This window comes from Lonchura striata, chromosome 31 (assembly GCF_050655825.1).
Source record: "Lonchura striata isolate lonStrDom1 chromosome 31, ASM5065582v1, whole genome shotgun sequence".
NCBI classification, from domain to species: domain Eukaryota; kingdom Metazoa; phylum Chordata; class Aves; order Passeriformes; family Estrildidae; genus Lonchura; species Lonchura striata.
This window is the reverse complement of record NC_140733.1, coordinates 5,824,738-5,850,409: the sequence shown is the minus strand read 5'-3', so window position 1 is coordinate 5,850,409 and position 25,672 is coordinate 5,824,738. Positions and strand designations below refer to the sequence as shown.

At 60.9% G+C, this 25,672-nt stretch overlaps 2 protein-coding genes across 10 annotated transcripts; one reads left to right on the top strand and one right to left on the bottom strand.

Moving 5' to 3' along the window:
- The first annotated feature begins 115 nt into the window (after positions 1 to 115).
- Positions 116 to 10,338, top strand: LOC144247951 (RNA-binding protein 3-like). 9 transcript variants are annotated; one of them, XM_085563533.1, is made up of 7 exons: positions 135 to 208; positions 407 to 423; positions 879 to 1,049; positions 4,078 to 4,184; positions 5,680 to 5,785; positions 7,668 to 7,729; positions 8,945 to 10,338. In XM_085563533.1, the coding sequence occupies exons 3-7, from the start codon at positions 947 to 949 to the stop codon at positions 9,827 to 9,829; spliced, it is 1,263 nt and encodes a 420-aa protein (XP_085419659.1). In that variant the 5' UTR covers positions 135 to 208; positions 407 to 423; positions 879 to 946; the 3' UTR covers positions 9,830 to 10,338. The 9 variants fall into 9 exon arrangements, with proteins under 9 accessions (XP_085419658.1, XP_085419659.1, XP_085419665.1 ...); XM_085563539.1 differs by lacking the exon at positions 407 to 423 and adding an exon at positions 6,886 to 6,967 and having other exon boundaries at positions 143 to 236; positions 8,945 to 9,104; XM_085563537.1 differs by lacking the exon at positions 407 to 423 and adding an exon at positions 308 to 346 and having other exon boundaries at positions 152 to 208.
- Positions 10,339 to 10,388: 50 nt separating this feature from the next.
- LOC144247928 (transcription factor E3-like) lies at positions 10,389 to 24,397 on the bottom strand. The gene is made up of 10 exons (XM_085563520.1): positions 24,276 to 24,397; positions 21,258 to 21,431; positions 20,526 to 20,739; positions 18,360 to 18,665; positions 16,989 to 17,078; positions 15,621 to 15,720; positions 14,646 to 14,702; positions 13,852 to 13,927; positions 12,351 to 12,498; positions 10,389 to 11,283 (listed from the first exon to the last, which is right to left on the bottom strand). The coding sequence occupies exons 1-10, from the start codon at positions 24,380 to 24,382 to the stop codon at positions 10,984 to 10,986; spliced, it is 1,572 nt and encodes a 523-aa protein (XP_085419646.1). The 5' UTR covers positions 24,383 to 24,397; the 3' UTR covers positions 10,389 to 10,983.
- Positions 24,398 to 25,672: the final 1,275 nt, after the last annotated feature.

The window sequence follows — 25,672 nt, the reverse complement described above, 5'->3', positions numbered from 1 at the left end:
CCCCCGAAAACCCCCAACTATCCCGGGACCCCCCACGCGCGTTCCCCCCCCCTCCCTCGCCTCAATGGTCTCTTCCACGCGCCACAGGGGGCGCGGCCCGAGCGGGCAGCCAATGGCGTGGCGGCGCGGGCGGTCACGTGGGGGGCGGAGCCGGTTAAAAGCGGCGGGGCGGGGCGCGCTCGGCCTCAGTCCGGGCCCGTCCGGCGCCGCTCGGGGGAGGCTCGGGGGAGGCTCGGGTGAGGCTCGGGGGAGGCTCGGGGGAGGCTCGGGTGAGGCTCGGGGGAGGCTCGGGGGAGGCTCGGGGGAGGCTCGGGTGAGGCTCGGGTGAGGCTCGGGGGAGGCTCGGGTGAGGCTCGGGGGAGGCTCGGGGGAGGCTCGGGGGAGGCTCGGGGGAGGCTCGGGTGAGGCTCGGGTGAGGCTCGGGTGAGGCTCGGGGGAGGCTCGGCCGCTCCTGTCGCGACTCCCCGCGCCGCTCTCGCTCCTGTCGCGATGAGGGCGGCGCTCGCTGCTGCCCCCGGGGCTCTCCCCCGCTCTCCTCCCCTCCCCCTCCTCTCCCCTTCCCCTTCTCCTTTTCCCGCCTCGCCGCCCTCAGGCCCGCGCGGGGTTCTGCGCATGCGCGCGGGGGCGGCGGGAGCGGCGCTGCCGGGGGCGCGCGCACGTGGCCGGGCTGGGGGAGCGGGGAAAGACGGAACCACGTGAGCCGTGACGTCACCGGGGGGCGCCGCGTGACGCCAGCGGGCAGCTGGTGACGTCACGGGGTTGGGGTCTCCCAAGATTGGGGGGGTGTGACGTCACTGGAGGGCGCGTGGGTGATGTCACGGGGGGGCGGCGTGACGTCACCGGGCGGGGTGGTGACGTCACGGCCGCGCCGCGGGCAGGTCATTGCGTCAGCGCAGGGGGCCGGGCCCCGCCCTATGACGTCACGGCCAGCCCCGCCCCCCCACGCATGGCGGCGGAGGAGGGGAAGTTGTTCGTGGGGGGCCTCAACTACGACACGGACGAGCAGGGCCTGGAGCAGCACTTCAGCTCCTTCGGGCCCATCTCCGAGGGTGAGAGACATCCCATAATACCCTGAAAACATTCCCCAGATATCCCAAATGTACCCAAAATATTCCAAATGTACCCCAAAATATCCCAAATGTACCCAAAATATCCCCTGGGGCAGCACTTCAGCTCCTTCGGGCCCATCTCCGAGGGTGAGCCATCCCATAATACCCTGAAAACATTCCCCAGATATCCCAAATGTACCCAAAATATTCCAAATGTATCCAAAATGTACCCAAAATACCCCAAATGTACCCAAAATATCCCCTGGAGCAGCACTTCAGCTCCTTCGGGCCCATCTCCGAGGGTGAGAGACATCCCATAATACCCTGAAAACATTCCCAAAATATCCCAAATGTACCCAAAATATTCCAAATGTACCCCAAAATATCCCAAATGTGCCCCAAAGTATCCCAAATGTACCCAAAATATCCCAAATGTACCCAAAATACCCCCCGGAGCAGCACTTCAGCTCCTTCGGGCCCATCTCCGAGGGTGAGAGACATCCCATAATACCCTGAAAACATTCCCAAAATATCCCAGAGTATCCCAAATGTACCCAAAATATCCCGAATGTACCCAAAATATCCCAAATATACCCAAAATACCCCCTGGGGCAGCACTTCAGCTCCTTCGGGCCCATCTCCGAGGGTGAGACATCCCATAATACCCTGAAAACATTCCCAAAGTATCCCAAATGTACCCCAAAATATTCCAAATGTACCCCAAAATATCCCAAATGTACCCAAAATATCCCAAATGTACCCAAAATATCCCGAATGTACCCAAAATATCCCAAATATACCCAAAATACCCCCTGGGGCAGCACTTCAGCTCCTTCGGGCCCATCTCCGAGGGTGAGCCATCCCATAATACCCTGAAAACATTCCCAAAGTATCCCAAATGTACCCAAAATATCCCAAATGTGCCCCAAAATATCCCAAAATACCCCAAATGTACCCAAAATATCCCAAACGTGCCCCAAAGTATCCCAAATGTACCCAAAATATCCTTAAAATATCCCAAACATATCCCAAAATATCCTTAAAATATCCCAAACATATCCCAAAATATTCTAAAATATCCCAAATGTACCCCGAAATATCCCAAATATACCCAAAATATCCCAAAGGTACCCCGAAATATCCCAAAATCTCCCAAATCTATCCTAAAATATCCCAAAATATCCCAAACATGGTCCAATGTATCCCAAAATATTCCAAAAATATCCCAAAAGTGCCCCAAAATATCCTAAATGTGCCCCAAAATATCCCAAATGTACTCTGGAATATCCCAAATGTACCTTAAAATATCCCAAAATATCCCAAACATGGCCCAATGTATCCCAAAATATTCCAAAATATCCCAAATGTGCCCCAAAATATCCCCTGGGCCCATCCCCGAGGGTGAGAACCAAAAATACACCAAAATCACCCCAAAAATATCCGAAAAATATCCCAAAATATCCTAAAACATCCCAGATGTGCCCCAAAATATCCCAAAAATATCCCCCCAAATATCCTTAAAATATCCCAAACATATCCCAAAAATATCCCCCCAAATATCCTTATAATATCCCAAAATATCCCAAAAATATCCCAAAAAAATCCTAAATGTGCTCCAAAATATCCCAAAAATATCCCAAACGTACCCTAAAATATCCCAAAAAAATACCCCGAAATATCCCAGAAATGTCCCCAAAATATTCCCAAAAATGAACTAAAATACCCCAAAAATACCCCGAAAAATCCCAAAGTATCCAAAAATTGCCCTGAAATACCCCAAAACCACCCGGAATTTTTTGGGGATATTTTGGGGATTTCTGGGGTTTCCTTTGGGAGTTTTTTAGGGGTTTTTTTGGGATGTTTTGGGGCAGTTTTTGGGACATTCTGGAGATATTTTTGGGCTGTTTTAGGTTGTTCTGGGGATGTTTTTGGGGCTGTTTTTGGGGATATTTTTGGGGTGCTTTGCGGATATTTTTGGGGCTGTTTGGGGTGTTTTGGGGATATTTTTGGGCTGTTTTTGGGTTATTTTTGGGGTCCTTCGGGGATATTTTTGGGGATATTTTTGGGGCTGTTTGGGGTGTTTTTGGGCTGTCTTTGGGATATTTTCGGGGCTGTTTTTGGGGTGTTCTGGGGCTGTTTTTGGGGTGCTTTGGGGATTCTTTTGGGGATATTTTTGGGGCTGTTTTTGGGGTGTTTTGGGGATATTTTTGGGGTGCTCTGGGGCTGTTTTTGGGGTGCTTTGGGGATTCTTTTGGGGATATTTTGGGGGCTGTTTTTGGGGTGTTCTGGTGCTGTTTTTAGGGTGCTTTGGGGATACTTTTGGGGATATTTTTGGGGCTGTTTGGGGATATTTTTGGGGTGCTTTGGGGATTCTTTTGGGGATATTTTTGGGGCTCTTTGGGGTGTTTTCGGGCTGTTTTTGGGGTGCTTTGGGGATACTTTTGGGGATATTTTGGGGGCTGTTTTTGGGGTGCTCTGGGGCTGTTTTTGGGGTGCTTTGGGGATATTTTGGGGGCTGTTTTTGGGGTGTTCTGGGGCTGTTTTTGGGGTGCTTTGGGGATACTTTTGGGGATATTTTTGGGGCTGTTTGGGGATATTTTTGGGGTGCTTTGGGGATTCTTTTGGGGATATTTTTGGGGCTGTTTGGGGTGTTTTCGGGCTGTTTTTGGGGTGCTTTGGGGATTCTTTTGGGGATATTTTGGGGGCTGTTTTTGGGGTGCTCTGGGGCTGTTTTTGGGGTGCTTTGGGGATATTTTTGGGGCTGTTTTTGGGGTGTTCTGGGGCTGTTTTTGGGGTGCTTTGGGGATTCTTTTGGGGGCTGTTTTTGGGGTGCTCTGGGGCTGGTTTTGGGGTGCTTTGGGGATACTTTTGGGGATATTTTTTGGGCTGTTTTGGGAATGTTCTGGGGCTGTTTTTGGGGTGCTTTGGGGATATTTTGGGGGCTGTTTTTGGGGTGTTTTCGGGCTGTTTTTGGGGTGCTTTGGGGATTCTTTTGGGGTGCCGTGCCCGCGCTGACCCCTCCCCGCAGTGGTGGTGGTGAAGGACAGGGAGACCCAGCGCTCGCGCGGCTTCGGCTTCGTCACCTTCAGCAACCCCGAGCACGCCAGCGACGCCATGCAGGCCATGAACGGCGAGGTGGGCACCTGGGCACGGCTGGGCACACCTGGGCACACCTGGGCACAGCTGGAGTTACACCTGAACACACCTGGGCACACCTGGGCACACCTGGGCATACCTGGGACACACCTGGGCACGGCTGGAGTTACACCTGAACACACCTGGGCATGGCTGGGACACACCTGGGACACACCTGGGACACCTGGGCACAGCTGGAGTTACACCTGAACACACCTGGGCACACCTGGGACACACCTGGGCATGGCTGAGCACGGCTGGGACACACCTGGGCATGGCTGGGCATACCTGGGCACACCTGGGCACAGCTGGAGTTACACCTGAACACACCTGGGCACGGCTGGGACACACCTGGGCACACCTAAGCACAACTGGGCACAGCCGGGGCACCTGGAGTCATACTTGGGGCACAGCTGGGCACACCTGGAACACACCTGGGGACACCTTGGGGACGTCTGAGAACACCTGGGGCACAGCTGGGCACAGCTGGAGACACCTGGGCACACCTGGGCACACCTGAGGGGCTTTGGGGCACTGGGTGGGGGCTGGGGGATCCCAGAGGGGACCGAGGAGACCCCAAAGTGTCCCCCGCCATCCCCCAGTGTCCCCAACGTCCTGATGTCCCCAATGTCCCCGTCGTCCCCAAAGTCTCAGTGTCCCAAATGTCTCCAGTGTCCCCGATGTCCCCGGGACGTCCCCAATGTCCCCTCGATGTCCCCAACGTCCTGATGTCCCCTTGACATTCCCAGTGTCCCGTCTGTGTCCCCAATGTCCCCTCGATGTCCCCAATGTCCCCACATCTCAATGTCCCCAATCCCCTCAATGTCCCCAGTGTTCTCAATGTCCCCAATGTCCCAAGGTGTCCCCAACGTCGCAATGTCCCCTCAATGTCCCCAATCCCCTCGGTGTCCCCAATGTCCCCAATGTCCCCTTGATGTCCCCAATCCCCTCAGTATCCCCAGTGTCCCCTCGGTATCCCCAATGTCCCAATGTCCCCAATCCCCTCAGTGTCCCCAATCCCCTCGGTGTCCCCAATGTCCCAATGTCCCCAATGTCCCCTCGGTGTCCCCAATGTCCCCAATCCCCTCGTTGTCCCCAGTGTCCCCTCGGTGTCCCCAATCCCCTCGGTATCCCCAATGTCCCCAATGTCCCCAATCCCCTCAATGTCCCCAATCCCCTCAGTGTCCCCAATGTCCCAGTGTCCCCAATGTCCTCTCTGTGTCCCCAATGTCCCCAATCCCCTCATTGTCCCCAGTGTCCCCTCGTTGTCCCCAGTGTCCCCTCGGTGTCCCCAGTGTCCCCTCGTTGTCCCCAGTGTCCCCTCGGTGTCCCCAGTGTCCTCTCGGTGTCCCCAATCCCCTCAGTGTCCCCAATGTCCCCTCGGTGTCCTCAATGTCCCCAATCCCCTCAATGTCCGCAATCCCCTCATTGTCCCCAGTGTCCCCTCGGTGTCCCCAATCCCCTCCATGTCCCCGCTGTCCCCTCTGTCCCGCAGTGCCTGGACGGGCGGCAGATCCGCGTCGATCACGCCGGGAAATCGCCCCGGGGGGCCCGGGGGGGCTTCGGGGGCGGCCGCGGCCGGGCCAGGGGCTACGGCCGGGGTGAGGGGCCGGGGGCTTGGGGTTTGGGGAGGGGGTTTGGGGAGGGGGATTTGGGGAGGGGGATTTGGGGGTTTGGGGTTTGGGGAGGGGGATTTGGGGGTTTGGGGGGAGGGGGGTTTGGGGTCTTAGGGTTTGGGGAGGGGGGTTTGGGGGTTTGGGGTTTGTGGAGTGGGATTTGGGGGTTTGGGGAGGGGGTTTGGGGTGCTTGGGGTTTGGGGGTTTGGGGAGGGGGATTTGGGTTTGGGGGTTTGGGGTTTGTGGAGGGGGATTTTGGGGTTTGGGGTCTTTGGGGTTTGGGTTTGGGGTTTGGGGGTTTGCGGTTTTGGGCTTTGGTAAGGGGGATTTGGGATCTTTGGGTTTCAGATTTGGGCATTTGGGGGGGTGGAATGGGGATTTTGGGGGGTTTGGGGCTTGGGGTCTTGGGGTTTGGGTTTGGGATGGGGATTTTGGAGTCTTTTTGGTTTGGAGGTTGTTTTGGAGTTGGGTTTTGGGGGTAGGGATTGGGATTTTGGGGTCTTTGGAGTTTGGGGTGTCTGGGGTTTGGGGGCTCTGGGATTTGGGAAGTTTGGGATTTGGGGTGGGGGTTTTTGGGGTTTAGGGGCTTTTGGGTTCTTTGGGAGGGTGGGATGGGGATTTTGGGGTTTAGGGGGTCTTTAAGGAGGGGGTTTGGGGAGTTTCAGGGGTCGTGAGGGGTTTAGGGAGGGGGTTCGGGGGTTTTTTGGGGTGGGGGGTGGAGGCTTTTGGGCATTTTGGGGTTCTCAGGGCTTTGGGGTGGGGATTTTGGGGTCCTTGGGGGTTTGAGGGGGGGGTCCAGGGGCACTTCTGGGGCTTTACGATGCTGGGAAGATTTGGGGGTCTCTTGTGGGGGGATTTTGGGGGAGATTTGGGCATTTCGGAGCGGGGAAGAAGCTTCAAAAATTTCAGGGACATTTCGGATTTTGGGTTGGGGTCGGCTCTGAACTCCGGGATGGGATTTCGGGTGGGCGAAAACATTTTGGGATTGGGGTTTCGAGGGTTCAGGGAGGGTTTGGGGGGGGGTCAGGAGGGGCTTTAACGGGGTTTTTATCCTGAACCCCCCCCAAATTTGGGGTTCCCCGCAGGAGGAGGCGACCGCAGCTACGGCGGCCGCTACGACGGGCGCAGCGCGGGGGGCTACGGGGGGGGCCGGGACTACGGCGGCCGGTGAGGGGGGCGGGGGCTGGGGGGATTTGGGGGGGATTTGGGGGTCTGGGGTGGGGGATTTGAGGGAGTTGGGGAGAGATTTGGGGAGTTTGGGGTGGGCTTAGGGGGGTCTGGGGGGGATTTGGGGGGGTCTGAGGGGGATTTAGGTGGTCCGAGGGGGGATTTGGGGGTCCTGGGGGGGATTTGAGGGAGTTGGGGAGAGATTTGGGGAGTTTAGGGTGGGTTTAGGGGGGTCTGGGGGGGGATTTGGGGGGGTCTGAGGGGGATTTTGGGGGGTCTGGAGGGATTTGTGGGGGCTGGGGAGGGATTTGGGGGTCTGGGGTGGGCGATTTGAGGGAGTTGGGGAGAGATTTGGGGAATTCGGGGTGGATTTAGAGGGGTTGGGTGGATTTAGGGGGATTTGGGGGGGCTGGGAGGGGTCTGGGGGCTCTGGAGGGGATTTTGGGGGGCTCGGGGGGGATTTTGGGGGGCTCTGGGTGGGATTTGGGGGTGCTGGAAGGGGTCTGGGGGGGATTTAAGGGAGATTTTGGGGGGCTCTGGGGGGATTTGGGGGATGCTGGGGGGGATTTGGGGGGGTCTGGAGGGAATATTGGGGTGCTGGGAGGGGTCTGGGGGTGCTGGGGGGGATTTGGGGTGCCTGGGGGGGATTTTGGGGGGCTCTGGGGGGATTTTGGGGGGGTTTTGACTGAAGCCCCCCCAGGCAGGGTGGTTACGGCGAGCGCTTCCCCTCGGCCTCGTACCGGGACAACTACGACAACTGAGGTAGGGATGGTACCCCAAAAACGGGGCACCCCAAAAACGGGGCACCCCAAAATCTGGGGACCCCAAAAACGGGGCACCCCAAAAACGGGGCACCCCAAAATCTGGGGCATCCCAAAACTGGGGCACCTCAAAATTGGGCACCCCATAATCTGGAGACCCCTCAAACGGGGGACCCCAAAAACAGGACACCCAAAACCAGGGCACCCAAAACTGGGGCACCCCCAAATCGGGGGCACCCCAAAACTAGGTCATCCCAAAATCTGGGCACCCCAAAAATGGGGGGATCTCCAAAACGAGGGGCTCCCCAAAACTGGGGATCCTGAAACTGGGGGACCCCCAAACCGGGGCACCCCAGTATTAGAGCACTCCAAAATTGGGGCACCCCCAAACCACAGGGGGCCCAGAAATAGACCCTGGGGCACCCCAAAATCAGGGGCACCCGCAGATCAGGGGCACCCTAAAATCAGAGGTAACCCCCAAACGAGGGGCACCCCAAAACTGACCTGGGGAACCCCAAAACTGACCTGGGGAACCCCAAAACTGACCTGGGGATATCCCAGAAGTGACTGGGGGCACCCCAAAAAGGCTCAGGGACACCCCAAAAGTAAATTGACGTGTCCCAAAAGTGAGCAGGGTACCCCAAAAGTAACCAGAGACACCCCAAAAGTGACCTGAGATACCCCAGAAGTGATTGGGGAACCCCAAAAGCGACCAGGGACACCCCAAAATCTCTCAAAAATCCCTCAAAGCGTTTTTGGGGTTTGCAGAATTCCCTGAGCTCTCCCAAGTGGATTTTGGGGGATTTTAGTGCCCCCCCAAAATCGGATTTTGGGGAGTTTTGTGTCTCCCCAGTAATTTTGGGGTCCCCCATCAGATTTTAAAGGTTTTACGGGTTGTCAAGTCCCCAAAATTCCCAATTTGGAAACTCCCAATGATTTTGGGGTTTTCTGTGGGAATTGTCCCTTTTTGGGTGACTTTTGACAACCCCCCACCCCCCCAAAAAAAAAATTTTGGGGGTCCCGACCCTTCCAAAGCCGCTTTGGGGGGGTTCCAGGACGCTCCCAGATAAATTTTGGGGGGTTGGGGGGATATTTTTGGGTTCCCCCATTTCGGGGGGGGGTTTTGGGGGTCCCGGAATGGCCCAACCCCCGTTTTTCGGGGTGGGGGAGGGGTCTCCCCGCGCCCCTCCCCCGCTGATCTCCTTCTCGTCCCCAGCTCGGAGCCTCGTGCTGGATTTTGGGGGGGCCCCTCCCCCCCCCGGGCCGCGGATGGACGCCGAGGGGGGGTCGGGGTGCGGTGGGGGGAGGGGAAGGGGGGAGGGGACCCCGAGTTTGTAGCCCCGGGTGTGACATTAAAGGACAGAGACACCCCCCCACCCCACCCCCCCCCCCGGCTGGATTTTGGGGGGGTCCTGGGGGAGGGGGAGGGGAAAATGGGGGAGATTTTGGGGGGGGGTGGGAATGGGGGATGGGGACAAAGGGACAGGAATGGGGACAGAAGGACGGGGATGGGGGATGGGGACAAAGGGACAGGAATGGGGACAGAAGGACGGGGATGGGGGATGGGGACGGGGACATGGGGGGGATGGAGACGGGTGGGGACACGGGGACAGGGATGGGGATGGAGAGATGGGACACGGGGACAGGAATGGGGACAGGGATGGGGACATGGGGACAGGGATTGGGACAGGGATGGGGACGGAGAGATGGGACACGGGGACAGGGATGGGGACAGGGATGGGGACATGGAGGGGATGGAGAGATGGGGACAAGGGGACAGGGATGGGGACAGGGATGGGGACATGGGGACGGAGAGATGGGACAAGGGGACAAGGATTGGGACAGGGATGGGGACATGGAGAGATGGGACAAGGACAAGGATTGGGACAGGGATGGGGACATGGAGGGGACGGAGAGATGGGACAAGGACAAGGATTGGGACAGGGATGGGGACAAGGGGACAGGGATGGGGACGGAGAGATGGGACAAGGGGACAGGGATGGCGACAGGGATGGGGACATGGGGACGGAGAGATGGGACAAGGGGACAAGGATTGGGATGGGGACGGGAATGGGGACATGGGGACAATGGGGGGGTTTGAGATGTGGCGGTGGGGACATGGGGGGGATGGAGAGATGGGACAAGGGGACAGGGATGGGGACGGGGACACGGACAGGAGGACAGGGACAGAGGGACAGGAATGGGGACAGGGACATGGGGAGGATGGAGACGGGGTGGGGACAGGAATGGAGATGGGGACAGGGAAGGGGACACAGAAAAATGTGGGGACAGGGACAAGGGGACAAGGACTGGGACATGGGGACGGGAATGGGAACATGGGATGGGGGGACAAAGGTGGGGACAGGGACAAGGATGGGGACATGAGGACAGGGATGGGGACACGGGGACAGGATGGGGACACATGGACAGGATGGGGACACATGGACAGGATGGGGACACAGGGACAGGATGGGGACACGGGGACAGGATTGGGACACATGGACAGGATGGGGACACGGGGACAGGGTGGGGACATGGGGACAGGATGGGGACACGGGGACAGGATGGGGACACGGGGACAGGGTGGGGACACGGGGACAGGATGGGGACACAGGGACAGGATGGGGACACGGGGACAGGGTGGGGACACGACGCCACCGTCGTTACCAAACTTTTATTTCCCAGGTGAGGGTCCAGTACAAAATCGGGGGTAAGGGGAGGGTTAAATGCGGGTGTGGCCCTTTAAGTGGGGCCGGTGGGCGTGGCCTCTAAAAGGGGGCGTGGTCTGGGCGTTAGTAGCGGGCGGGGAAATGAGTGACAGCAAAAGGGGCGTGGCTTCACTGAGGGCCCAGCCCCCAGGAGCCTCCTGATTGGGTGAGCCGGGGAAAGGGCGTGGCCTCACGGAGGGGCGGGGCTTCCTGCGGCACCTTCAAAGGGCCACGCCCAGGTGGGGCCCGGCGCCAGCGCCTTAAAGGGGCCACACACATCGAGGGGCCGCCCCCCCCTCCCAAGGAGCCACGCCCGGCCGAGCCCCTTTAAGAGAGGGGTCCCGCACGGGGCGCCTTAAAAGGGCAACACCGCTGAAAGGGGCGGGGCCTCCACTGCAAAGCGCCTGCCCGCTTTAAGACTCTTCAAACGGAAACGGCGCCTGGTGGGGCCCACCCAGAACACCTCAGGGTGGAGGGGGTCCCCAAAAGATGGGGAGGGGTCCCTAAAAAAACCCCCCCTCAGGGCTGGGCTCCTTCCAGGGCGGCCTCAGGGCTCGTCCTCCATGCTGAGGCTGCTGCGGGGGCTGGAGGCCCGCGAGGGGCCCGGCGAGGCCAGCAGGGCGCCGGGGGGGCCGAGCGGGGACAGCCCCCCGCCCTCGTCCATCAGGATGTCCTCCAGGGTCCCCTCGGGCCCCCCCAGCTCCAGCGGCAGCTCCAGGAGGCACTGGGGGGTGGGGGGACCCCCGGGGGGGAACGGGGGACCCCCCCCCGAGGGCTCCTCGCAGCCCCCCTCGGCCACGGCGGGGGTCAGGGGCAGCCCGTGGATTTGGGCCTGGAGCTCCAGTTCCTGGAGGTGGAATTTTGGGGGGGGGGGGGGGTGGGGCTCGGTGATCTGGATATCCCAAATATTCCGACCACGATGGTCCCTGGATTCTGCTGGCCCCGGTTCTGTGCGTTCCCCTCCGCTGCCCCGCTCCAGAGCTCATCCCGAAGCCAAAATGTTCCCAAAAATTCTGCTCTGCCCCCAGGGAGGCTCCCAGCTCCGACCCAGCCCCACAGATCCGTGATCCCAGCCCCGATCCCACATTCCAAACCCCGATCCCTCATTCCCAATCCCGATCCCAGCCCCGATCCCACATTCCCAACCCCGATCCCAGCCCCGATCCCACATTCCCAGCCCTGATCCCACATTCCAAACCCCGATCCCTCATTCCCAATCCCGATCCCAGCCCCGATTCCGCATTCCCAACCCCGCCCCCGCCCATTCCAAATCCCAATTCCGCATTCCCAATCCCCGATCCCACATTCCCACATTCCCAGCCCCGCCCGTTCCCTCCCGGTTCCCGGCATTTCCAGCCCCAATTCCGCATTCCCAACCCCAATCCCGCCCATTCCCAGTCCCGGTCCAGCCTTTCCACGTCACATTCCCAATTCCAATCCCATTCCCAATTCTGTGCCTGCACGCACAACTGCAGGCTGCGGTTCTGCCGATCCCGATCCAGAATTCCAAATCCCAAATTCCCAATCCCAAATTCCCGATCCCAAATTCCCAAATTCCCGTTCCCGTACCTGCAGGCGCAGCTGCAGGCTGCGGTTCTGCTGCTCCTGTTCCCATTCCCAAATTCCCAATCCCAAATTCCCAATCCCAAATTCCCGTTCCCGTACCTGCAGGCGCAGCTGCAGGCTGCGGTTCTGCCGCTCCCAATCCCAAATTCCCAATCCCAAATTCCCATTCCCAAATTCCCATTCCCATTCCCAAATCCCAAATTCCCAAGTTCCCGTTCCCGTACCTGCAGGCGCAGCTGCAGGCTGCGGTTCTGCTGCTCCCAATCCCAAATTCCCAATCCCAAATTCCCATTCCCATTCCCAAATTCCCAAATTCCCATTCCCAATCCCAAATTCCCGTTCCCGTACCTGCAGGCGCAGCTGCAGGCTGCGGTTCTGCTGCTCCAGGCGCTGCTGCTGCAGCTCCAGCTCCCGCGCTCGCTGCGTCTCCTTCTGCAGCTTGCGGATGTAATCCACGGACGCCTTCAGGATCGTGCCCTTGTTCCAGCGCATCTCCCTGCCGGGATCAGCCCCGGATCACCCCGAAATAATCCTGGGATCACCCCGAAATAACCCCGGGATCACCCCGAAATAACCCCGGGATCACTCTGGGATCAGCCCCGAAATAACCCTGGGATCAGCCCCGAAATAATCCCGGGATCAGCCCTGGATCACCCCGAAATAACCTTGGGATCACCCCGGGATCAGCCCGAAATAATCCCGGGATCAGCCCTGAAATAATCCCAGGATCAGCCCTGGGATCACCCCGAAATAACCCTGGGATCAGCCTTGGATCAGCCCCAAAATAATCCCGGGATCAGCCCCGAAATAACCCCGAGATCACCCCGAAATAATCCCGGGATCAGCCCTGGGATCAGTCCCAAAATAACCCCGGGATTACCCTGGGATCAGCCCCGGATGAGCCCCAAAATAATCCCAGGATCGCCCCGGGATCACCCCAGGATCAGCCCCCCCAAAATAGCCCCAGGGTCACCGGGATCACCTGGGATCAGCCCCCAAAATTCCCCAGGGATCACCCCCGGATCACCCTGGATTGTCCCCCAAAAACACCCCCAGGATCAGCCTGGGACCACCCCAGAATGCCCCAGGATCACTCCTGAATCCCTTCCAGGACCCTCCCTGGAGGAATTCCCCTTCCAGGACCCTCCCTGGGGGTCCCTAACGGCCCAATTTCCCTTCCAGGACCTGCCATGGGGGTCCTTGGACACCTGAGCCCCTCCAGACCCCACCCTGGGGGTCCCTAAATGTCAAATTTCCCTTCCAGAACCTTGTTTGGGAGTCCTTAGCTAGCAAATTTTCCCTTCTAGGACCTGCCGTGGGGGAATTCCCCTTCCAGGACCCTCCCTGGGGGTCTCAGGCTGCCCCATTCCCCTTCCAGGACCCTCCCCGGGGGTCTCTGACTGCCCCATTCCCCTTCCAGGACCCTCCCTGGGGGTCTCTGACTGCCCCATTCCCCTTCCAGGACCCTCCTGGGGGTCTCTGACTGCCCCATTCCCCTTCCAGGACCCTCCCTGAGGGTCTCTGACTGCCCCATTCCCCTTCCAGGACCCTCCTGGGGGTCTCTGACTGCCCCATTCCCCTTCCAGGACCCTCCCGGGGGTCTCTGGGGATCCCATTCCCCTTCCAGGACCCTCCCGGGGGTCTCTGGCTGCCCCATTCCCCTTCCAGGACCCTCCTGGGGGTCTCTGACTGCCCCATTCCCCTTCCAGGACCCTCCCTGAGGGTCTCTGACTGCCCCATTCCCCTTCCAGGACCCTCCCGGGGGTCTCTGACTGCCCCATTCTCCTTCCAGGACCCTCCTGGGGGGTCTCAGGCTGCCCCATTCCCCTTCCAGGACCCTCCCGCTCACGGGTCGCTGTTTTTGGGGATCAGGGTCCCCAATTCCTTGATCCGGTCGTTGATGTTGAAGCGCCGGCGCCGCTCGACTGGGGGGGGGAGACACGTGAGACCCCCGGGACCCCCCCAAAACCCCTCCCCCAGCCCCTGGGGACCCCCAGAAACTCCCCAAGGACCCCCAGGACCCCCCAAACCCCCTCAGAACCTCCCAGGACACCCCAAGGACCCCCTAAGGAGCCCCAGGACCCCCCAAAACCCCCCAGAGCTCCCATGGGACCACCCCCAGGACCACCCCAATCCCTGGGGACCCCCCAAAACTCCCCCAAGACCCACCTGGAACTCCTCCCCCGGCCTCAGGGGACCCCCAAAACCCACCGGGACTCCCCAAGACCCCCCCCAAGGACCCCCCGGTCCCCTCAAGATCGCTCAGATCTCCCCAGGAGCCTCCCTGGATTCCCCCAGGACCCCCCAAACCCCCCCAGGATCCCCCAAATTCCCCCCCAGGACCTCCCAGGACCCTCCAAACCCCCCCAGGACCTCCCAGGACCCTCCAAGCTCCTCCAGGACCCCCCAAACCTCCCCAGGATACCCCAAATTCCCCTCCAAGCTCCCCCAGGACCCCCCAAACCTCCCCAGGATACCCCAAACCCTTCCCAAGACCCTCCAAACCCCCCCAGGATCCCCCAAATTCCCCATCAGGACCCCCCAAACCTTACCCAAGACACTCTAAACCCCCCCCCAGGACCCCCCAAACCCCCCCAGGACCCCCCAAACCCCCCCAGGACCCCCCAAGCCCCCCCAGCTCACTCAGGTTGTGGTTGTCTTTTTTCTGCCGCTCCTTCAGCAGCGCCTTGGCCTCCGATTCTGGGGGGGGGGGCACAGTCAGAGACCCCCCCTCAAATGATCGACCCCTCCCCAAACCCCTACCCCCCCAAAAACCCCCCAAAATCGGCCCCAGATGGACCCCGAGACCACCAGAGCGACCCCCACCAAACCCCTTTAATCCTCCAGGGACCCCTCCCCACCACAGGGACCCCCAAAATCCCCCCCAGGGACCCCTCCTCACCATGGGGACCCCCAAAAACCCTTCTGAATCCCCCCAAAACCCCCCTGAGAGACCCCTCCCCACCATTTTATCCCCCAAGGGACCCCTCTTCACCATGGGGACCCCCAAAAACCCTTCTGAACCCCCCCACAAACTCCCCCAGGGACCCCTCCCCACCGTGGTCACCCCTCCCCGAACCTCTTCCCACCCCTCAAGGACCACCCCCCCAAAACCAGGGAGCCTTCATCCCCCTCCCCACCCCCCAGAGACCCCCCAGGCACCCCCCAAAATACCCCCAGGGATCCCCCAGGACCCCTCCCCACCCCCCAGGACTCCCCAGAGACACCCTGAAAGACCCCCAGAGCCCCCCAGAGCCCTTCCCCACCCCCCAGGAACCCCCCAGAGCCCCCCAGGACCCCTCCCCACCCCCCAGGACCCCCCCAGGACCCCTCCCCACCCCCCAGGACTCCCCAGAGACCCCCCAAAATACCCCCAGGGATCCCCCCAGGACACCCCCAGGACCCCTCCCCAGCCCCCAGGACTCCCCAGAGACCCCCCGAAAGACCCCCAGAGCCCTTCCCCACCCCCCAGGAACCCCCCAGAGACCCCCAGGGACCCCTCCCCACACCCTAGGGACCCCCCAGAGGCCCCCAGGACCCCCCAGGGACCCCCCAAAAGACCCCCAGGGAGCCCCCAGGACCCCTCCCCAGCCCCCAGGACCCCCGGGACCCCCAGACCTGAGAGCTCGGCCTTGACCCGCGGCAGCTCGGCCGGGCAGGAGCTGCTCCCGCCCCGGGCGGGGCTGAGCCCCCCCAGGAGGGGCCCCGGGGCCGGGAGCTGCGGAGGGGGCGGGGTCAGGCCGGCCACGCCCACCCAGGACACGCCCATTTTTATGCAAGCCACGCCCACCCGGCCCAGAAACCCCCCGGGAGTGTTTGGGAAAAGCCACGCCCCCTTATCCACAAGCCACGCCCCCTTAGCAGCCCCACTCATTAAATATGCACAGGCCACGCCCCCACTTGTGCCCTTATATGGCAACAAAAGATTTGCCTTATAGGGAAAGCCACGCCCCCAGGGATTATATGGTAATGAGCCACGCCCACTTGTCATTATATGGTAATTAGCCACGCCCTAAAGCTCCGCCCATACCCTTATATGGTAATGAGCCACGCCCCATCTCCTTATATGGTAATGAACCCCGCCTAAAGCCCCGCCCATACCCTTTTATGGTAATGAGCCACGCCCATTTGTCCTTATATGGTAATGAGCCATGCCCTAAAGCCCCGCCCATACCCTTTCATGGTAATGAGCCATGCTCATTTGTCCTTATATGGTAATTAGCCATGTCCTAAAGCCCCGCCCATACCCTTATATGGTAATGAGCCATACCCCATCTCCTTATATGGTAATGAGCCTCGCCTAAAGCCCCGCCCATGCCCTTATATGGTAATGAGCATGTCCCATACCCTTATATGGTAATGAGCAGTACCCCATCTCCTTATATGGTAATGAGCCCCGCCCTAAAGCTCTGCCCATGCCCTTATATGGTAATGAGCCATGCCCACTTGTCCTTATGTGGTAATTAGCCATGTCCTAAAGCCCCGCCCATGCCCTTATATGGTAATGAGCCATACCCCATCTCCTTATATGGTAATGAGCCCCGCCTAAAGCCACGCCCACATTCCCTTATGTGGAGAAGCCACGCCCACATTCCCTTATAAGGAAAGGCCACGCCCACGTTCCCCTATAAGGAAAGGCCACGCCCACATTCCCTTATAAGGAAAGGTCACGCCCACGTTCCCTTATAAGGCCACGCCCACATTCCCTTATAAGGAAGGCCACGCCCACATTCCCTTATAAGGAAAGGCCACGCCCACGTTCCCTTATAAGGAAAGGCCACGCCTACATTCACTTATAAGGAAGGCCACGCCCACATTCCCTTATAAGGAAAGGCCACGCCCACATTCCCTTATAAGGACAAGCCACTCCCACATTCCCTTATAAGGAAACGCCACGCCCACATTCCCTTATATGGCAACAAGCCCCGCCCCCGGAGGGTGGGCGTGGCTGCCCAGGCCCCGCCCCCTCTCTTAAAGGGGCCGCACCGTGCTGGGGAGGGGGAGGGGCCCCTCCAGGCCCAGCAGGTCCTCGTAGCTCGACTCCAGGCTGATGATCTCATCGATGACGTCATCGATCTGCGCGGCCAATCGGCGGCGTCAGGGCGGCGCCCCCGTGACGTCATCACCGCCCCGGGTGACGTCATCGCGGCCGGGCGCTCGTTGTGACATCACTGAACCCCCCTCCCCCTTGTGACGTCATCACCTCCCCTGTTCCTGCCCGTGACGTCATCGCCTCCCCTTATCACACCGGCAACTCCTCGTGACGTCACAGGTCCCTTTTGTGATGTCACAGACCCCTTTTGTGACGTCACAAACCCCTTTGTGACGTCACAGAGCCCTCTGTGACGTCACAGGTCCCGTTATGACATCACCAGCCCTGTTCTCGCTCCTGGTGACGTCACCAGCTCTATCTGTGATGTCATCCCCTCCTCTTATCACCTCATGATCCTCCTGATGACATCACAACCCCCTTGATGATGTCACAGACCCCCCTTGATGATGTCACAAACCCCCTTGATGATGTCATGGATCTGTATATGACATCACAGACCATCACTATGACATCACAGCCCCCTTTATGACATCACAGACCCCTTTGATGACATCACAGAACCCCTTTATGACACCATAGACACCTTTATGATGTCACAGACCCCTTTATGACATCACAGATCATCACTATGACATCATAACTCCCCCTTGATCACGTCATGGACCCCATAGGACATCACAGCTCCCTTAATGATGTCACGGACTCCCTTGATGACATCACAGACCCCGCTATGACATCACAGACCCCTTTTATGACATCACAGATCCCCTCGATGACGTCACAGACCCCTTTATGGCCTCACAGACCCCCCTTGATGACGTCACAAACCACTTTATGATGTCACAAACCCCCTTATGATGTCACAAGCCCCTTGATGACATCACAGACTCCGTTCATGATGTCACAAACCCCATTTCTGACCCCACAGACCCCTTTATGACGTCACAGACACCCCCTTGATGACGTCACAAACCCCTTTATGACATCACAGACCCCCTTGATGACATCACAGACCCCTTTCTGACCCCACAGACCCCCCTTGATGACGTCACAAACCCCTTTATGACGTCACAGACCCCTTTGATGATGTCACAGACCCATTTCTGACCCCACTGACCCCCTTGATGACGTCACAAACCCCTTGATGACATCACAGACCCCCTTGATGACATCACAAACCCCCTTGATGACATCACAAATCCCCTTTCTGACCCCACAGACCCCCCCTGATGACATCACAAATCCCCTTTATGACGTCACAAACCCCTTGATGACATCACAAACCCCTCCCCTCCCCCCCTCACCTCCTTCTCGTGGTGCAGCCGCCCCGGGGGGGTCGCGGGCGGGGGTCCCGGGGGGGTCGCGGGCGGGGGTCCCGGGGGGGTCCCGGGCGGGGGTCCCGGGGGGGTCGCGGGCGGGGGTCCCGGGGGGGTCCCGGGCGGGGGTCCCGGGGGGGTCCCGGGCGGGGGTCCCGGGGGGGTCGCGGGCGGGGGTCCCGGGGGGGTCGCGGGCCGGCCGCGCCCGCGGGCGTGGCTCAGGTACTGCCGCAGCTGCTGCCGCTGCGCCGCCCGCAGGTGGTACCGGGTGGGGTTCTCCAGGTGGGTCTGCACCTGCGGGGGGGGGGGGGGGCGCAGCCTGGGACCCCTCCCCAAAATCCCCTCCCCCACCCAGGGCTCGGCCGGCCCCGGGAATTCCACCCGGGAATTGCCGGAACATCCCAAAGCCCCCCAGGTCCCCCTCCCCCATTATCCCAAATCCCCCTCCCCCATTATCCCAAATCCCCCCAGATCCCCCTCCCCCATTATCCAAAATTCCCCAAATCCCCCTCCCTCATTATCCCAAATCCCCCCAAATCCCCCTCCCCCATTATCCAAAATCCCCCTCCCCCATTATCCCAAATCCCCCCAAATCCCCCTCCCCCATTATCCCAAATCCCCCTCCCCCATTATCCCAAATTCCCCCAAAACCCAATCCCCCATTATCCCAAATCCCCCTCCCCCATTATCCCAAATCCCCCTCCCCCATTATCCCAAATCCCCCCAAATCCCCCTCCCCCATTATCCCAAATCCCCCTCCCCCATTATCCCAAATTCCCCTCCCTCATTATCCCAAATCCCCCCAAATCCCCCTCCCCCATTATCCCAAATCCCCCTCCCTCATTATCCCAAATCCCCCTCCCTCATTATCCCAAATCCCCCCAAATCCCCCTCCCCCATTATCCCAAATTTTCTCATCCAGAATTCCCCAAATCCCCCCAAATCCCCCTCCCCCATTATCCCAAATTTTCTCATCCAGAATTCCCCAAATCCCCCCAAATGTCCCCTCCCCCGTTATCCCAAATTTCCCCACTCCCATTACCCCAAATCCCTCCCCCATTATCCCAAATCCCCCTGCCCTGGCCCCCCCAAATCCTCAGACCCCTCCGTCCAAAATCTACCAGCCCAAAAATCCCAAATTTCCACCCCAAAAAATCCCCAAATCCCCCTATCCTGAACCCCCATTCCCCGCAAATCCCCTTCCCCCAATAGCCCAAATATTCCCCCCAAAACTCCTCACATCCCCCTGCCCTGGCCCCCCCAAATCCTCAGACCCCCCCCAAATCCCCCAGCCCCAAAATTCCAAACCCCCCCCCAGAGCCCCCTAAAATCCCCCTGCCCTGGACCCCACAATTCCTTGGACCCCCCAAAATCCCCCAGCCCCAAAATCCCAAATTTCCTCCAAGAGTCCCCCAAAATCTCTCTGCCCTGGAACCCCCAGCCCCAAAACCCCAAATTTCCCCCTCAGAATCCCCCAGCCCCAAAACCCCAAATTTCCCCCCCAAAATCCCCCAGCTCCAAAATCCCCCAGCCCCAAAACCCCAAATTTCCCCCCAGAATCCCCCAGCTCCAAAATCCCCCAGCCCCAAAACCCCAAATTTCCCCCTCAGAATCCCCCAGCTCCAAAATCCCCCAGCCCCAAAACCCCAAATTCCCCCCCCAGAATCCCCCAGCCCCAAAACCCCAAATTTCCCCCCAGAATCCCCCAGCCCCCAAACCCCAAATCCCCCCCCCCAAAACCCCAAATTTTCCCCCCAGAATCCCCCCGCTCCACAATCCCCCTGCCCCAAAACCCCAAATTTCCCCCCAAAATCCCCCTGCCCCAAAACCCCAAATCCCCCTCAAAATCCCCCAGCCCCAAAACCCCAAATTTCCCCCCAGAATCCCCCAGCCCCCAAACCCCAAATTTCCCCCCCAAAATCCCCCAGCCCCAAACCCCAAATCCCCCCCCCAGAATCCCCCAGCCCCAAAACCCCAAATTTCCCCGCAGAATCCCCCAGCCCCCAAACCCCAAATTTCCCTCCCAAAATCCCCCAGCCCGAAAACCCCAAATTTCCCCCCCAGAATCCCCCAGCCCCAAAACCCCAAATTTCCCCCCCAGAATCCCCCAGCCCCAAAACCCCAAATTTCCCCCCCCGCCCTCCTGCCCCTCACCTTGAGCACCTCGGGGGGCACACGGGGGGGTGGCCGGGGGGGTCCCGGGGGCGCCCCCACGGCGATGGCGGGGGAGGGCCCGGGGGGTCCCGGGGGGGTCCCGGGGGGTCCCCGGCGCTCGCGCTGCTCCTGCTCCTGCGCCTGCGCCCGCATCAGCTGCTGCCGCAGCAGCACCCGCGAGGAGGGGGCCGCAGCCCCGGGGGGCGCCCCGCAGCTGGGGGGGAAAGGGTTAACGGGGGACGGGGGGAAAGGGGAACCTGAAGGGGTTTTGGGGGGATTTGGGGGGGATTTGGGGGGTTTAGAGGGGATTTGGGGGGATTTGGGGGGGATTTACGGGGTCCCTATGGCCCCAGGGGGGGTTACAGAGCTGGGGGGAGGAAAGGGTTAACGGGGGACGGGGGGGAAAGGGGAACCTGAAGGGGTTTTGGGGTGATTTGGGATAATTTGGGGTGAATTTGGGGTGGATTTGGGATAATTTGGGGTAATTTGGGGGTAATTTGGGATAATTTGGGGTAATTTGGGGTGCCGTACCTCGGGGGGGGGCAGGGGCTGGCTGGGATGATTTGGGGTGAATTTGGGGTTAATTTGGGATAATTTTGGGGTGGATTTTGGGATAATTTGGGGTGAATTTGGGGTGCCGTACCTCGGGGGGGGCAGGGGCTGGCTGGGATGATTTGGGGTGAATTTGGGGTGGATTTTGGGATAATTTTGGGATAATTTGGGGTGCCGTACCTCGGGGGGGGCAGGGGCTGGCTCTTCAGGCTGTAGAAGGGCCCGGGGGGCTCCGCGGGGGTCCCGGGGGGGTCCCCGGGGTTGGGGTCCCCCGGGGGGGCCTCACCGGGGGTGCCCCCCCCGGGGGGGTCCCACTCGATGTCGGCCACGATCCCGGACTCGGGGAGCCCCGAGCTGGGGGGGCACGGGGGGCAGCGGCCTCAGGGACCCCCCCGAGCCCCCCCAAATATCCAGAGACCCCAAAGTTCACCCAGAGACCCCAAAGTTCACCCAGAGACCCCCAAAATTAACCCAGAGATCCCCAAAATTAACCCAGAGATCCCCAAAGTTCATCCAGAGACCCCAAAATTCACACAGAGACCCCAAAACTCACCCAGAGACCCCCAAAATTCACCCAGAGACCCCCAAAGTTCATCCAGAGACCCCCAGAATTCACACAGAGACCCCCAAAATTCACACAGAGACCCCCAAAGTTCACCCAGAGACCCCAGAATAACCCAGGGACCCCAAAGTTCACCCAGAGACCCCAAAGTTCACCCAGAGACCCCCAAAGTTCATCCAGAGACCCCCAAAATTAACCCAGAGATCCCCAAAGTTCATCCAGAGACCCCAAAATTCACACAGAGACCCCAGAATAACCCAGGGACCCCAAAGTTCACCCAGAGACCCCCAAAATTAACCCAGAGACCCCCAACATTCACACAGAGACCCCCAAATTATCCAGAGACCCCCAAAATTCACCCAGAGACCCCAAAGTTCATCCAGAGACCCCCAAAGTTCACCCAGAGACCCCCAAAATTCACCCAGAGACCCCAAAGTTCATCCAGAGACCCCAAAGTTCACACAGAGACCCCCAAAATTCACCCAGAGGCCCCAAAATTCACCCAGAGACCCCAAAATTCACACAGAGACCCCCAAAGTTCATCCAGAGACCCCCAGAATTCACCCAGAGACCCCCAGAATTCACCCAGAGACCCCAAAATTCACACAGAGACCCCCAAATTATCCAGAGACCCCCAAAGTTCACAGAGAGACCCCCAAAATTCACCCAGAGACCCCAAAGTTCACACAGAGACCCCCAAAATTCACCCAGAGACCCCAAAATTCACACAGAGACCGCCAATGTTCACCCAGAGATCCCCAAAAATTCACCCAGAGGCCCCCAAATTCACCCAGAGACCCCCAAATTCCCGTCAGCCCCTCCCAACCCCCTCGGAACCCCCCCAAAACCTTCCGCAATCCCTGTGGGACCCCCCCCAAAAACTCCAAATTCCCCCCAGCCCCTCCTAACCCCCTTGGGACCCCCCAAATCCCTCTGAGACCCCCCAAACCCCTTTGGGACCTGCCTAAATCCCCTTGGGACCCCCCAAACCCCATTGGGACCCCCCCAAAACTCCCCTAAACTGCCCCAAACCCCCTTGGGACCCCCCCAAACCCCCTTGTGACCCCCCCAAAACCCTTTGGGACCCCCGAAACCCCTTTGGGACCCCCCCAAAACCCCTTTCGAACCCCCAAACCCCTTGGGACCCCCGAAACCCCATTGGGACCCCCCAAACCCCTTGTGACCGCCCCTTACCCCCGTGGGACCCCCCAAAACCCCTTGGGGCCCCCCTCACCCCCTTTCGAACCCCCAAACCCCTTGTGACCCCCCCTCACCCCATTGTTACCCCCCTCACCCCCGTGGGACCCCCCCAAACCCCTTTAGGACCCCCTCGCCCCCTTTGGGACCCCCCAAACCCCTTTGTGACCCCCCAAACCCCTTGTGACCCCCCCTCACCCCATTGTTACCCCCCTCACCCCTTTAGGACCCCCCAAACCCCATTGGGACCCCCCCAAACCCCTTGTGACCCCCCCAAACCCCTTTAGGACCCCCTCACCCCTTTGGGACCCCCCCAAACCCCCTTGTGAACCCCCAAACCCCCTTGTGACCCCCCCTCACCCCATTGTTACCCCCCTCACCCCCGTGGGACCCCCCAAACCCCCTTGGGAACCCCAAAACTCCTTTGGGACCCCCCTCACCCCCTTGGGACCCCCCCCAAAACCCCTTTAGGACCCCCCAAACCCCTTTAGGACCCCCAAAACCCCTTTAGGACCCCCAAAACCCCTGTGGGACCCCCCCAAAACCCCTTTCGAACCCCCAAACCCCTTGTGACACCCCCAAACCCCTTGTGACCCCCCCTCACCCCATTGTTACCCCCCTCACCCCCGTGGGACCCCCCCAAAACCCCTTTGGGACCCCCAAAACCCCCGTGGGACCCCCCCAAACCCCTTTAGGACCCCCTCGCCCCCTTTGGGACCCCCCCAAACCCCTTTGTGACCCTCCCTTACCCCCGTGGGACCCCCCCAAAACCCCTTTAGGACCCCCCAAACCCCTTTGTGACCCCCCCAAACCCCTTGTGACCCCCCCAAAACCCCTTTGGGACCCCCCTCATCCCCTTTGTGACCCCCCCAAACCCCATTGTGACCCCCCTCACCCCTTTAGGACCCCCCCAAACCCCTTTGGGACCCCCCCAAACCCCTTTGTGACCCCCCTCACCCCTGTGGGACCCCCCAAACCCCTTTAGGACCCCCCAAACCCCTTTAGGACCCCCCCAAACCCCTTTGGGACCCCCCAAACCCCTTTAGGACCCCCCAAACCCCCCTTTGGGACCCCCCCTCACCCCCTTGGGACCCCCCCAAACCCCTTTAGGATCCCCCAAACCCCTTTAGGACCCCCCAAACCCCCGTGGGACCCCCCCAAAACCCCTTGGGACCCCCCCAAACCCCATTGTGACCCCCCCAAACCCCATTGTGACCCCCCCAAACCCCTTGTGACCCCCCCAAAACCCCATTGTGACCCCCCCAAACCCATTGTGACCCCCCTCGCCCCCTTTGGGACCCCCCCAAACCCCCTTGGGACCCCCCCTCACCCCCTTGGGACCCCCCCAAACCCCATTGTGACCCCCCTCACCCCTATGGGACCCCCCCTCACCCCCTTGGGACCCCCCTCACCCCATTGGGACCCCCTCGCCCCCCGACCTGAGCAGCCGCAGGGTCTGGGGGCTCCCGGGCCCCTCCAGCAGCAGCAGAACCGCGGGGGGGCCCGGGGGGGGCCCGGGGGGGGGCGCGGGGACCCCCTCGGACATCGCCCCCCCCCCACGGCGGCACTGGGGGGGCTGGGGGGGTCCCGAAGGGGTTAATGGGGGGGGGTCGCTATAGGGCCGGGGGGGTCCCTGTGGGATTTAATGGGGTGGGGGGCGTCCCTATAGGGTGGGGGGGGTCCGTATGGGGTGGGGGGGGTCCCTATAGGGTGGGGGGGGTCCCTATGGGGTGGGGGGGGGTCCCTATAAGATCGGGGGGGTCCCTATGGGGTGGGGGGGGGCCCTGTAGGATTTAATGGGGTGGGGGGCGTCCCTATAGGGTGGGGGGGGTCCCTATAAGATCGGGGGGGTCCCTATAGGGTGGGGGGGGTCCCTATGGGGTGGGGGGGGTCCCGGGGGGGTCCCTATGGGGCCGGGGGGGTCTCTATGGGGTGAGGGGGGTCCCAGGGGGTCTCTATGGGGTGGGGGGGGTCCCGGGGGGTCCCTATAGGGTGGGGGGGGTCCCTATGGGATGAGGGGGGGTCCCGGGGGGTCCCTATGGGGTGAGGGGGGGTCCCGGGGGGTCTCTATGGGGTCGGGGGGTCTCTATGGGGTGAGGGGGGGTCCCGGGGGGTCTCTATGGGGTGAGGGGGGGTCCCGGGGGGTCCCTATGGGGTCGGGGGGTCCCCAAGTCAGTTCGGGGTGGGGGAGGGGCGGCCCGAACCCCCCCAAACCTCGCGGAGTTCCGGGACGGGGGGGGGAGGGGGGGGGGAGGGTTCAAAAGGGGAGGGGTCGCTTGGGAATCCCCCCAGAGTATCCGGGCTGGGGTGGGGGTCCCGTTTTTGGGGTGGGGGTCCCGTTTTTTGGGGGGGGGTCCCGGCGGGGCCGCGGGGCGCGGGCAGGAAGCGCGGGGGGGGGAGGGGAGGGGGTGGGGGGAGGGGCGGGGCGGGAAGTGACGTCACGGGGCGGGGGGGGCGCAGGGGGGACCCCGACTCCCGGCCGCGCTCCCGCCGGGCCCCGCCGCCGGAGACCCCCCCCCAAAAAACCCGCCCGCGACCCCCGGGGCCGCCGGGGACCCCCGGGGGGGGCGCGGGGCTGAGCCCCCCCCCCAAAAAACCCGCCCGGCCGCGACCCCCCCCCGGAACAGGTAAAGGGTGGGGGAGGGGTTGGGGACCCCCCCCCAAAAAATGGGGACACGGCCCTGAGGGGGAGGGGCCGCGCCGGGGTGGGATTTGGGGGGTGGGGGAGAGCCCTGGGTGGGATTTGGGGGGTGGGGGAGAGCCCTGGGTGGGATTTGGGGGGTGGGGGCACCCCTGGGTGGGATTTGGGGGGTGGGGGGCACCCCTGGGGGCTTTT